Source organism: Heptranchias perlo, chromosome 35 (genome assembly GCF_035084215.1).
Source record: "Heptranchias perlo isolate sHepPer1 chromosome 35, sHepPer1.hap1, whole genome shotgun sequence".
In the NCBI taxonomy this organism is placed as follows: Eukaryota; Metazoa; Chordata; class Chondrichthyes; order Hexanchiformes; family Hexanchidae; genus Heptranchias; species Heptranchias perlo.
Window position 1 is genome coordinate 19,645,046 of NC_090359.1, and position 13,853 is coordinate 19,658,898.

The 13,853-nt window shown below is 49.6% G+C and overlaps 1 protein-coding gene across 1 annotated transcript in view; it reads left to right on the forward strand.

Annotated features, from left to right (window-relative positions):
• Positions 1 to 13,608, forward strand: part of LOC137302384 (rhomboid-related protein 4-like) — a 54,251-nt gene extending 40,643 nt beyond the window's left edge. The window contains exons 3-5 of the mRNA XM_067972011.1: positions 4,761 to 4,890; positions 9,942 to 10,042; positions 13,487 to 13,608. Of these exons, the coding sequence (XP_067828112.1) occupies positions 4,761 to 4,890; positions 9,942 to 10,042; positions 13,487 to 13,539 (284 nt within the window). The 3' untranslated portion in view covers positions 13,540 to 13,608. The remainder of the gene's footprint in view (positions 1 to 4,760; positions 4,891 to 9,941; positions 10,043 to 13,486) is intronic.
• Positions 13,609 to 13,853: the final 245 nt, after the last annotated feature.

Here is a 13,853-nt window from a genome sequence, read left to right on the forward strand (position 1 = left end):
ATGGGTATCTGGGAGAGAGGTACGCAGGGTATAATGGATATCTGGGAGAGAGGTACACAGGGTATAACGGGTATCTGGGAGAGGTACACAGGGTATAATGGGTATCTGGGAGAGAGGTACACAAGGTATAATGGGTATCTTCGAGAGAGGTACACAGGGTATAATGGGTATCTGGGAGAGGTACACAGGGTATAATGGGTATCTGGGAGAGGCACACAGGGTATAATGGGTATCTGGGAGAGGTACACAGGGTAAAATGGGTATCTGGGAGAGGCACACAGGGTATAATGGGTATCTGGGAGAGGCACACAGGGTATAATGGGTATCAGGGAGAGGTACACAGGGTATAATGGGTATCTGGGAGAGTGGTACACAGGGTATAATAGGTATCTGGGAGAGGTACACAGGGTTTCATGGGTATCTGTGAAAGGTACACAGGGTATAATGGGTATCTGGGAGAGGTTCACAGCTTGTAATGGGTATCTGGGAGAGAGATACACAGGGTATAATGGGTATCTGGGAGAGGTACACAGGGTATAATAGGTATCTGGGAGTGGTACACAGGGTATAATGTGTATCTGGGAGCGAGGTTCACAGGGTATAATGGGTATTTGGGAGCGAGGTACCCAGGGTACAATGAGTATCTGGGAGAGAGATACACTGGGTATAATGGGTATCTGGGAGAGGTACACTGGGTATAATGGGTATCTGGGAGAGAGGTACACTGGGTATAATGGATATCTGGGAGAGGTACACAGGGTATAATGGGTATCTGGGCGAGGTACACAGGTATAATGGGTATCTGGGAGAGGTACACAGGGTATAATGGGTATCTGGGAGAGGTACACAAGGTATAATGGGTATCTGGGAGAGGTACATAGGATATAATGGTTATCTGGGGGAGAGGTACACTGGGTATAATGGATATCTGGGAGAGGTACACAGGGTATAATGGGTATCTGGGCGAGGTACACAGGTATAATGGGTATCTGGGAGAGGTACACAGGGTATAATGGGTATCTGGGAGAGGTACACAAGGTATAATGGGTATCTGGGAGAGGTACATAGGATATAATGGGTATCTGGGAGAGAGGTACACAGGGTATAATGGGTATCTGGGAGAGGAACACAGGGTATAATGGGTATCTGGGAGAGAGGTACACAGGTATAATGGGTATCTGGGAGAGGAACACAGGGTATAATGGGTATCTGGGAGAGAGGTACACAGGTATAATGGGTATCTTCGAGAGAGGTACACAGGGTATAATGGGTATCTGGGAGAGGTACACAGGGTATAATGAGGTACACTGGGTATAAAGGGTATCTGGGAGAGGCACACAGGGTATAATGGGTATCTGGGAGAGGTACACAGGGTATAATGGGTATCTGGGAGAGGCACACAGGGTATAATGGGTATCTGGGAGAGGTACACAACATATCATGGGTATCTGGGAGAGAGATACACTGGGTATAATAGGTATCTGGGAGAGGTACACAGGATATAATAGGTATCTGGGAGAGATACACAGGGTATAATAGGTATCTGGGAGACGTACACAGGGTATAATGGGTATCTGGGAGAGGTACACTGGGTATCATGGGTATCTGGGAAAGTGGTTCACAGGGTATAATAGGTATCTGGGAGAGGTACGCAGGGTATAATGGGTATCTGGGAGCGAGGTACACAGGGTATAATGGGTATTTGGGAGAGGTACACTGGATATAATGGGTATCTGTGAGAGTGGTACACAGGGTATAATGGGTATCTGTGAGAGGTACACAGGGTATAATGGGTATCTGGGAGAGGTACACAGAGTATAATGGGTATCTGGGAGAGGTACACAGGGTATAATGGGTATCTGGGAGAGGTACACACTGTATAATGGGTATCTGGGAGAGGTACACAGGGTATAATGGGTATCTGGGAGAGGTACATAAGGTATCATGGGTATCTGGGAGAGGTACACAGGGTATAATGGGTATCTGGGAGAGATACATAGGGTATAATGGGTATCTGGGAGAGAGGTACACAGGTATAATGGGTATCTGGGAGAGGTACACAGGGTATAATGGGTATCTGGGAGAGGCATACAGGGTATAATGGGTATCTGGGAGAGAGGTACACAGGGTATAATGGGTATCTGGGAGAGGTACACAGGGTATAATGGGTATCTGGGAGAGAGGTACACAGGTATAATGGGTATCTTCGAGACAGGTACACAGGGTATAATGGGTATCTGGGAGAGGTACACAGGGTATAATGGGTATCTGGGAGAGGCACACAGGGTATAATGGGTATCTGGGAGAGGTACACTGGGTATAATGGCTATCTGGGAGAGTGGTACACAGGGTATAATAGGTATCTGGAAAGGTACGCAGGGTATAATGGGTATCTGGGAGCGAGGTACACAGGGTATAATGGGTATTTGGGAGAGGTACACTGGATATAATGGGTATCTGGGAGAGTGGTACACAGGGTATAATGGGTATCTGGGAGAGGTACACAGGGTATAATGGCTATCTGGGAGCGAGGTACACAGGGTATAATGGGTATTTGGGAGAGGTACACTGGATATAATGGGTATCTGGGAGAGAGGTACACTGGGTATAATGGGTATCTGGCAAAGGTACACTGGATATAATGGGTATCTGGGAGAGAGGTACACAGGGTATAATGGGTACAGGTCTCAGGGAGAGAGGTACACGGGATATAATGGGTGTCTGGGAGAGAGGTACACAGGGTATAATTGGTATCTGGGAGAGAGGTACACAGGGTATAATGGGTACAGGTCTCAGGGAGAGAGGTACATGGGATATAATGCGTATCTGGGAGAGAGGTACACAGGGTGTAATGAGTATCTGGGAGAGAGGTACACTGGGTGAAATATGTCCCTGGGAGAGAGGTACACAGGGTATAATGAGTATCTGGTAGAGGTACACAGGATATAATGAGTATCTGGGAGAGAGGTACACAGGGTATAATGAGTATCTGGTACAGAGTTACACTGGGTAAAATATGTCCCTGGGTGAGAGGTACACAGGGTCTCTTGGGTCCCTCTGAGAGAGTTGCACAGGTTATAATGGGTATCTGGGAGAGAGGTACACAGGGTATAATGGGTATCTGGGAGAGAGGTACACAGGGTATAATGGGTACAGGTCTCGGGGAGAGAGGTACACGGGATATAATGGGTATCTGGTACAGAGTTACACTGGGTAAAATATGTCCCTGGGAGAGAGGTACACTGGGTAAAATATGTCCCTGGGAGAGAGGTACACAGGGTATAATGGGTATCTGGGAGAGGTACACAGGTTATAATGAGTATCTGGGAGAGAGATACACTGGGTATAATGAGTATCTGGTACAGAGTTACACTGGGTAAAATATGTCCCTGGGAGAGAGGTACACAGGGTCTCTTGGGTCCCTCTGAGAGAGTTGCACAGGTTATAATGGGTATCTGGGAGAGAGGTACACGGGATATAATGGGTATCTGGGAGAGAGGTACACAGGGTATAATGAGTATCTGGGAGAGAGGTACACTGGGTAAAATATGTCCCTGGGAGAGAGGTACACAGGGTATAATGGGTATCTGGGAGAGAGGTACACAGGGTATAATGGGTATCTGGGAGAGAGGTACACAGGGTATAATGGGTATCTGGGAGAGAGGTACACAGGGTATAATGGGTATCTGGAGAATGACATTCATGTAAATCAGGACAGTGTTAGTTCAGAGACGAAAGCACCAGATTGGAGTCGGGCAGGTTTTGGAAAGCTGAGGACTGAGCTTGTTGTTGTGAGGTGGAAAGAGAAATTGGGATTACAAGACTGTGGGTCCAGAGTGGGTGTTTTTATAATGGCGTTTGCAAAAGTGCAGAATATATATGTAGCGTTCGAAAAAGGGACCAGATTGCAGGAAGCCATGGATAAAGCAAGAGATTAGAAACTACCTGAAATTGAGAACGAGGCTTTATACAACCAATCGTAAAAAAATAAGAGAAAACGGGAAATGGTGGAAGGAGGTTAAAACAGGGATAAGGAAATAAAAAGAGGGAGGAGGAAGAGAAAATCTAAAGAAATATTAAAAGGAACAGTAAAATATTCTACAAGTATATCAGTAAAAAGTAAATTGTCAGGTGGGACCCATGAATGTGGCGGATAGTTAGTTAGTGGGGCAGGAACAGAAATTGGCAGTAATGTGTGTACACACGAGATGGGAAGTGCTGTCGTTCGAGGTGACAAACACTCCCAGGGCAGATACAGGGTTAGATACAGAGTAAAGCTCCCTCTACACTGTCCCATCAAACACTCCCAGGGCAGGTACAGCACGGGTTAGATACAGAGTAAAGCTCCCTCTACACTGTCCCATCAAACACTCCCAGGGCAGGTACAGCACGGGTTAGATACAGAGTAAAGCTCCCTCTACACTGTCCCATCAAACACTCCCAGGGCAGGTACAGCCTGCCCCTTTGATGTGAGCGCAGGGGACTCCCACGCACCTGCTCAGCTAAGCCCCTTGTTGCGTGCACGGAATGGGACGTCTGCACCCTCGGGGGTTGTCACGAGCGCAGCCTGTTCCTCACAAGAGCCTGAGACGTAAGTAATGACCCTCCCTGGGAATAACACCTCGTCTCACCAGTCTGGCCCCTATAGTTGAGCCCGAATCCAACAGTGCGGGAATATTCAGTTAAAAACAAGTCAACACACGGGAAATCCAATCTGCCAGGGGCCATTTTATTGGCTTTTTATTCTCCTTTCCCCACAGGGATTCTTTTTGCTCTGAAAGTGATCAACAACGGCTACAGTGCTGACGGGAATATCCCGGGACCATTCCAAATCAAAAAACGAGACGCCTGTTGGGCTGAACTTGCTCTCATCCATTTGCTCTCCCCGAGGTAAAGTATTCCCTGCTCCCCCCCACCTTGGCACCAATACAGGAACAGGGCGCGTGTGTGTGTGTGTGTGTGTGTGTGTTATGAGACTATGGTGTTTTGGGGTGTGGGTCTTCATGCCTTATGGGGTGTAGAGCACTCAGGATGAATGTCAGACTTTCTCTCTGTTTCACACCAGCTGCTGTGCGCTGTGAAACTCATATCTATCCAGCGCGGAGCAGCATTTTATGTTTGTATTCGTTCTCGGGAATGTGGGCATCGCTGGCAAGGCCGGCGTTTATTGCCCATCCCGAGTTGCCCCTTGAGAAGGTGGTGGGCGGGTGGGATTTCCGTCCCAGTCGGGACGGTGCGCGTGACTCGGAGGGGAACTTGGAGGTGAGGGTGTTCCCATTGCGCCCGCTGCCCCTTGCCCTTCTAGGTGGTGGGGGTCGCGGGTTTGGGTTAATCTCTTTCATCCCAGCACGGTGGAGGCCAGGGCTGAAAGGATGTTGGGCTATCTTACTGTGCCCCGCGAGACTCCGTTATGTTGATATATGTACTGCAGTCCCCACCACCCAGTACTGGCCCCACTTATCATGTACAGCCACCTATACCGTTTGGCCATTGACCACAAAGGCGCTGCTTAAACCGTGTTAAACCGCGGCGGCTATATCGGGCAGCGTTTGGGCGTTCACTCCCCCCACTCCCGTTCGGCCTGCAGCACTCTTTTCATGTACGTGAATCACCCCCTTATAAAATGTTCATTTCTGAAAGATATTCACAGCCGCGTGCAGGCAGAAATTCAGGAATTGACCAGGGCGGGGCAGTTTCATTTATGGGGATCCCGCTGAGTGGAACTATGACTGCGTTGTCTGTCGCAGCAGAAACTCAATCAGTTCTGTTCAGGACTTTTAGAGGATGTCACTTTTGAACAGTATGATTTTTAATTTTATTGATGCTCCCTTATTCTGGCCTTTGCGTATAGCGGGCAAATCACGATATATATATATATCAAGGTGATGGATGTTAACACTAGAGATAGCAGCACTATTTCATTTCAGGCACCCAGTGTCAGCATCAAACACTCCCAGGGCAGGTACAGGGTTAGATACAGAGTAAAGCTCCCTCTACACTGTCCCATCAAACACTCCCAGGGCAAGTACAGCACGGGTTAGATACAGAGTAAAGCTCCCTCTACACTGTCCCATCAAACACTCCCAGGGCAGGTACAGGGTTAGATACAGAGTAAAGCTCCCTCTTCACTGTCCCATCAAACACTCCCAGGGCAGGTACAGCACGGGTTAGATACAGAGTAAAGCTCCCTCTACACTGTCCCATCAAACACTCCCAGGGCAGGTACAGCACGGGTTAGATACAGAGTAAAGCTCCCTCTACACTGTCCCATCAAACACTCCCAGGGCAGGTACAGCACGGGTTAGATACAGAGTAAAGCTCCCTCTACACTGTCCCGTCAAACACTCCCAGGGCAGGTACAGCACGGGTTAGATACAGAGTAAAGCTCCCTCTACACTGTCCCATCAAACACTCCCAGGTCAGGTACAGCACGGGTTAGATACAGAGTAAAGCTCCCTCTACACTGTCCCATCAAACATTCCCAGGGCAGGTACAGCACGGGTTAGATACAGAGTAAAGCTCCCTCTACACTGTCCCATCAAACACACCCAGGGCAAGTACAGCACGGGTTAGATACAGAGTAAAGCTCCCTCTACACTGTCCCATCAAACACTCCCAGGGCAGGTACAGGGTTAGATACAGAGTAAAGCTCCCTCTACACTGTCCCATCAAACACTCCCAGGGCAGGTACAGCACGGGTTAGATACAGAGTAAAGCTCCCTCTACACTGTCCCATCAAACACTCCCAGGGTAGGTACAGCACGGGTTAGATACAGAGTAAAGCTCCCTCTACACTGTCCCATCAAACACTCCCAGGGCAGGTACAGCACGGGTTAGATACAGAGTAAAGCTCCCTCTACACTGTCCCATCAAACACTCCCAGGGCAGGTACAACAGGGAATAGAAGGATATGCTGATAGGGTGAGATGAAGTAGGGTGGGGAGGAGGCTCGTGTGGAGCATAAACGCCAGCATGGATCAACTGGGCCGAATGGCCTGTTTCTGTGCTGTAAATTCTCTGTAATTCTATGTACCTCATTGGTTGTGGACGTACTGAAGCTTTGAAAAGCACCATGTAAATCCAAGTTCTTTCTTTCTTCTCTATGCTACTGCCCTGGGCCAATATTCCTCCCTCAAACATCACCACCATAAATAGACAGGCTGGCCATTCATGTCATTGCCTGTTTCCCGGGATCTCACTGTGCGCAAAATGGCTGCCGTGTTTCCCTACATAAGAAATGCAGCACTTTAAAGTAATTCGTATGTGAAGCACTTTGGGATGCTGGGACTTGACAAGATGTTTTACACAGATAAGTGTTTCTTCCTCGCTGGGAGGAACTAATATTTTAAAGCTGGGCCTTCCCTAGTCAGTATGGCTATAAATTACTCCCGGGCCATTGTGGGAAGCCTCCTTTTAGATTTATTGAAGTGTTAGTGATTGTTCGCCTTAGGTCAAAGGGCAGGTTAATCGTGCTGCAGCCAGAGCGGACGGCCGACAATTAAACTAAAATGTGGGATCCCCAGGCACACATAATCCGAGCACCATTCCGTACATACACAATATAAGAGACCCCCACAGACTAAATCCCCCACATACACCATGAATCAGTCCCTCACACCTTTTTACTCTTCACTTCCCGGCCCAGTCAGATCCTCCTCCTCAGGCCCCTCTCTTACAATCGCCCGGCCCAGTCAGATCCTCCTCCTCAGGCCCTTCTCTTCACTTCCCGGCCCAGTCAGATCCTCCTCCTCAGGCCCTTCTCTTCACTTCCCGGCCCAGTCAGATCCTCCTCCTCAGGCCCTTCTCTTACAATCGCCCGGCCCAGTCAGATCCTCCTCCTCAGGCCCCTCTGTCCTTGGGATTTCAGTGAAGTTTAATGGTGGGCCTGCGAACTGTTCATACAGAACAATTCTAGGTGCCCTCCTCCCATAACGCGGGCTGTATCTGGAAGGAGTGAACTGGGAGTTGCATCAGGGAACAGTACTGGTTTGGGTTGCCAACCCTGGTTGGAGGGATTCCTGGAGGTTAGATCACGTGATGTTCGGACCACATGACATCTTGACCAAGCGGCGTCTGACCACGAGACATTTGATCACGTGACGTCTGACCACCAATCATCTGACCACGTGACATCTGACCACGTGACATCTGATCACATGATGTCTAACCACCTGACAAATGACCATGTGGCATCTGATCACGTGACGTCTGACCACGAGACATTTGATCACGTGACGTCTGACCACCAATCATCTGACCGCGTGACATCTGACCACGTGACATCTGATCACATGATGTCTAACCACCTGACAAATGACCATGTGGCATCTGATCACGTGACGTCTGACCACGAGACATTTGATCACGTGACGTCTGACCACCAATCATCTGACCGCGTGACATCTGACCACGTGACATCTGATCACATGATGTCTAACCATCTGACAAATGACCATGTGGCATCTGATCACGTGACGTCTGACCACGTGACATCTGACCATGTGACGTCTGACCACGTGACGTCTGACCGCGTGACATCTGACCGCATGACATCTGACCATGTGACGTCTGACCACGTGACGTCTGACCGCGTGACACCTGACCATGTGACGTCTGACCGCGTGACATCTGATCACATGACGTTTGACTGCATGACGTCTAATCACGCGATGTCCGATCGTGTGACGTCTGATCATGTGGCATCTGGTTCCGTGATATCTGTGAATGTTATTGCAATTACCCAATAAAGGTTGGCTCCCCGTGTAGTTAAGCACCTTTGCTCGTGGTTGCACGTCAGCAGCTGTTGCACGAGATGTTCCAAGAACCAGGAGAAGAGGGGAAGCCAAAGGTGGGAAGAAGGGAACTGGTGGGTGCAGGTCTGTCTCTGTATAACACTGGGGTACAGTACTGGTGGGTACAGGTCTGTCTCTGTGTAACACTGGGGTACAGTACTGGTGGGTACAGGTCTGTCTCTGTATAACACTGGGGTACAGTACTGGTGGGTACAGGTCTGTCTCTGTATAACACTGGGGTACAGTACTGGTGGGTACAGGTCTGTCTCTGTGTAACACTGGGGTACAGTACTGGTGGGTACAGGTCTGTCTCTGTATAACACTGGGGTACAGTACTGGTGGGTACAGGTCTGTCACTGTGTAACACTGGGGTACAGTACTGGTGGGTACAGGTCTGTCACTATATAACACTGGGGTACAGTACTGGTGGGTACAGGTCTGTCACTATATAACACTGGGGTACAGTACTGGTGAGTACAGGTCTATCACTGTATAACACTGGGGTACAGTACTGGTGGGTACAGGTCTGTCACTGTATAACACTGGGGTACAGTACTGGTGGGTACAGGTCTGTCACTGTATAACACTAGGGTACAGTACTGGTGGGTACAGGTCTGTCACTGTATAACACTGGGGTACAGTACTGGTGGGTACAGGTCTGTCAGTGTATAACACTGGGGTACAGTACTGGTGGGTACAGGTCTGTCTCTGTATAACACTGGGGTACAGTACTGGTGGGTACAGGTCTGTCACTGTATAACACTGGGGTACAGTACTGGTGGGTACAGGTCTGTCTCTGTATAACACTGGGGTACAGTACTGGTGGGTACAGGTCTGTCTCTGTATAACACTGGGGTACAGTACTGGTGGGTACAGGTCTGTCACTGTGTAACACTGGGGTACAGTACTGGTGGGTACAGGTCTGTCTCTGTATAACACTGGGGTACAGTACTGGTGGGTACAGGTCTGTCACTGTATAACACTGGGGTACAGTACTGGTGGGTACAGGTCTGTCACTGTATAACACTGGGGTACAGTACTGGTGGGGGAGTAAAAGTCAATATTCTGGTAAATTAAATTGATGTCCATGTTTTGAAATGTGCACGATCCATAAAGACTGGTGGTTGTTTTTTTCTCTTTTGGGTTTAGATCTTCGTTCGTTGGCCATTTGGCAGGCATCCTGGTTGGCCTAGCCTATGCTAAAGGACCCCTGAAGATGATAATTAATTGGTTTACGGGCAAAGAATATGGTAATGTGCGATTTGCAGAGACTTGCCACCTTTTGCGGAATGTATATCTGGACGGGGAGACCGATCGAGGTGGGATCATGGCTGGTGTTTGTTTAGTTGCTGATGAAAGGTCTTCTCAAAAATCTTTTCTAAAATAGCCAAAGTGGCGGATTTAGTGGTCCAATTCTCGCCTGCTGTGCAGGAGTCCCGGGGTTCAGTTCCTGGCCAGTGCAGGACCTTATACTCTCGCTCTTTCAAAAGAGCCAGCACAGGCTCGACGGGCCGAATGGCCTCCTTCTGTAGCCATATCATTCTAAGAAATCACTCCCGACATGAGACACAGAATTGGGGGAGGGGGAGGGGTAAAAGGGGGCAAATGGTATCCTTTCTGTAAAAGAAGTATCTGTTTTGTGTTCTAGAAGCTTCTGGAAGTTCTCCTCAGGATCTGGACTGTTTGATCCTGGACTGGATTGATAGCAGTGGCCGGACTCCATCCATGGTGTGGAATGGCCCAGCACCGCAGGCTGCAGCTGTACAGGACAGGAGGAGCCCAGGTCCAGTCCCTGGTCTGTGTTGAGTTAGCTGTCCTCGGCTGGGGTGGCAGTGGGAGGGAAGGGAGGGGAGGCTACCATTGGCCGCAGTGCCCATGGGTTAGGGAGGTGAAAGAAACGGCCAGGGTTCCTGCTCTGGATTATGGTCCAGTGACTCCTGCTAGAAAGTCCATGTGAAAGAGTGTGTGTCTGTTGTGTATATGTTGTGTGTGTGTGTGTGTATTTGTATGTTGTGTGTGTGTGTAGTGTGTGTATGTTGTGTGTGTGTTGTGAGTGTTTGCCTATTCCGTGTGTGTATGTTCTGTGTGTGTATTTATCTGTTTGTTGTGTGTGTCTTGTCGGTGTGTTGTGTGTGTGTAGTGTGTGTTGTGTGTTGTATGTGTGGTGTGTGCGCCATGTGAGTGTTGTATATGTGTGTGCTGCATATGTGTGTGTTCTATATGTGTGTGTTGGCATGTGTATGTGTTTGTGTGTGTATGTGCGTTGTATATGTGTGTTGTGTGTGTTTGCGTGTGTATGTGTATTATGTGTGTGTTCGCATGTGTATGTGTGCTGTGTGTGTATGTGTGTGTATGTATATTGTGTGTTTGTGTGTGTTTGCATGTGTTGTGTGCTGTGTGTGTTTGTGTGTGTGTGTTTGCATGTGTATGTGTGTTGTGTGTGTTTGCGTGTGTATGTGTTGTGTGTTTGCATGTGTAGGTGTATGAAGTGTGTTTGCATGTGTCCGTGTGTGTTTGTGTGTATGTGTGTTGTGTGTATTTGTGTGTGTTTGCATGTGTTGTGTGCTGTGTGTGTTTGTGTGTGTGTGTTTGCATGTGTATGTGTGTTGTGTGTGTTTGCGTGTGTATGTGTTGTGTGTTTGCATGTGTAGGTGTATGAAGTGTGTTTGCATGTGTCCGTGTGTGTTTGTGTGTATGTGTGTTGTGTGTATTTGTGTGTGTTTGCGTGTGTTGTGTGCTGTGTGTGTTTGTGTGTGTGTGTTTGCATGTGTATGTGTGTTGTGTGTGTTTGCGTGTGTATGTGTTGTGTGTTTGCATGTGTAGGTGTATGAAGTGTGTTTGCATGTGTCCGTGTGTGTTTGTGTGTATGTGTGTTGTGTGTATTTGTGTGTGTTTGCGTGTGTTGTGTGCTGTGTGTGTTTGTGTGTGTGTGTTTGCATGTGTATGTGTGTTGTGTGTGTTTGCGTGTGTATGTGTTGTGTGTTTGCATGTGTATGAAGTGTGTTTGCATGTGTCCGTGTGTGTTTGTGTGTATGTGTGTTTGTGTGTATGTGTGTTGTGTGTGTTTGCGTGTGTTTGCGTTTAGAGGTATGTTTACGTGTGTATGTGTGCGTGTGTGTGTTGTCAGGTTTGTGTGGACATCAGGTGAGGACAGGACTCGGCTCAGCGGTGGTGCACCCCATGGTGAATCAGCCTGTTAACATTCACTGTCCAGGCTCGTACAGGGAGGGGGCAGCCTGGCTGAAGCTGGTTGTGATTTCACTAGAAACGGTGAACAGAGCAAATCTGCACCATGGACACACAGTGGGCCCAGGGTTCGTTCACAGGACTGTGAGTGGCCCTCAGGCAAGTCACTGCCTGCCCAGGAGTGTGACTCTCATCGAAGGAGGAGAGGCCCAGGTCTGAAACAGAGTAAGAAACTACAGCATTCTCACAAATATTTCATTTTTGCCTTATTTCAGGTCGTGGGTTCGAGTCCCACTCCAGAGACTTGAGCACATAACCCAGGCCGACACTCCCAGTGCCAGTGCTGAGGGAGCGCCGCACTGTCGGAGGTGCCGTCTTTCAGATGAGACATTAAACCGAGGCCCCGTCTGACCTCTCAGATGCACCTAAAAGATCCCAGGGCCACTATTTCGAAGAAGAGCAGGGGGAGTTCTCCCCGGGGCTCTGGCCAATATTTATCCCTCAACCAGCATCACTAAAAAAAAAACAGATTAATTGCTGATTCATTGCATTACTGCTTGTGGGATCTTGCTGTGCGAAAATTGGCTGCTGTCTAGATCTGTGTAGCACTTCAAAAGTAATTCAGTCACTGCGAAGTGCTTTGGGACATCATGTGTAAAGGCAAGTTCTCCCTCCGTTGCCAGGCTCCCTCTGATGCCACTCTTTGGGCGACTGGTAAGAGTTGTACGAGCGTGCCCCCAGGTGCAGCGTAACTCGCACTCCTTGACGGGAAGCACCTCTCTCCTCGTGCCTCCGTTCCCTCCCTGCCCCCTGCCAGCACGAGCCAGTTGTACCTCCCTGTGTCCGACAGGCATACAGCTCGGTCAGGCACAGTAAACCCGATGGCTGGTTCCATTTTCCCTGAAGGGAGTCAGTGAACCAGGGGCTGAATCCCCACTGCTTGACTGTGCGGCAACACACTGAAGAAGGCCCATGAATTGAGCTGCCCATCGCCAAGTGGCATCGTCTTTGGAACTATAGCCTGGGAATGTGGCAAGGCCGGCATTTATTGCCCCCTCCCCAGGTGGCGGTGGGCCGCCTTCTTGAACCCCTGCGGTCCCGTGCGGTGAAGGCGCTCCCACGGTGCTGTTAAGTAGGGAGTTCCAGCCACCCATGAAGGATCGCCGAGTCCTGCATGAGAAACCAAAGGAAGGGCCAAAGACCAGAGGGAACAGAGGTCGATTTTCTGCCCCTGGTCTCAGCATGATCTCAAGGGCCCGTCAACCAGCACAACCCTTCCCCAATGTAGATAGGCATCTGAAGGAGAGCAAGGTACGGGGGGGGGGGGGGGGGGGGAGAGCAGGCACGATGGGCAGAGCGGCCTCCTTCAGTGCTGTAAAAGCATCTACAGTTCTATCTCTTGGTTCCATAAGGGGTGGGGGACGTGTGGGGGGGTGGGGGTTGGAAGAGGGGAGAACGGACACCATCCGCTTGCTGATGATCGGAGATTTGTTTGCCGTGTTTTCCAGACTGCCGACCCACAACTCCTCCCAGAAACCGGAGGCAACGGAGAAGGTGCTGACCCACACCCCCCTTCCCCCCCTCGCCCCCCCCCACCGACGAGGGGCTCCCGTGGACCTTCGCTGTGTTCCTGTGTTCCAGTCCGTCCGGTTGTCGCTCTCTGGAAATCAGGTTAATAGAGTCCCAGGCCCGATGTTAAGGGTGGAAACCGGAGAGCGGGCCCGCCAGCCTCGGGGAGGCAACGACCGGCCGAGGTTCAGGCGGGACCCCTCCTCAGGGGGCTTGCTGACGAGTGAATGCTGAAAGGATGGATTTTATCTGGAAGTCGTTCATTCATGGGAACATTAGGAACAGGAGGAGGCCATTCAGCCCCTC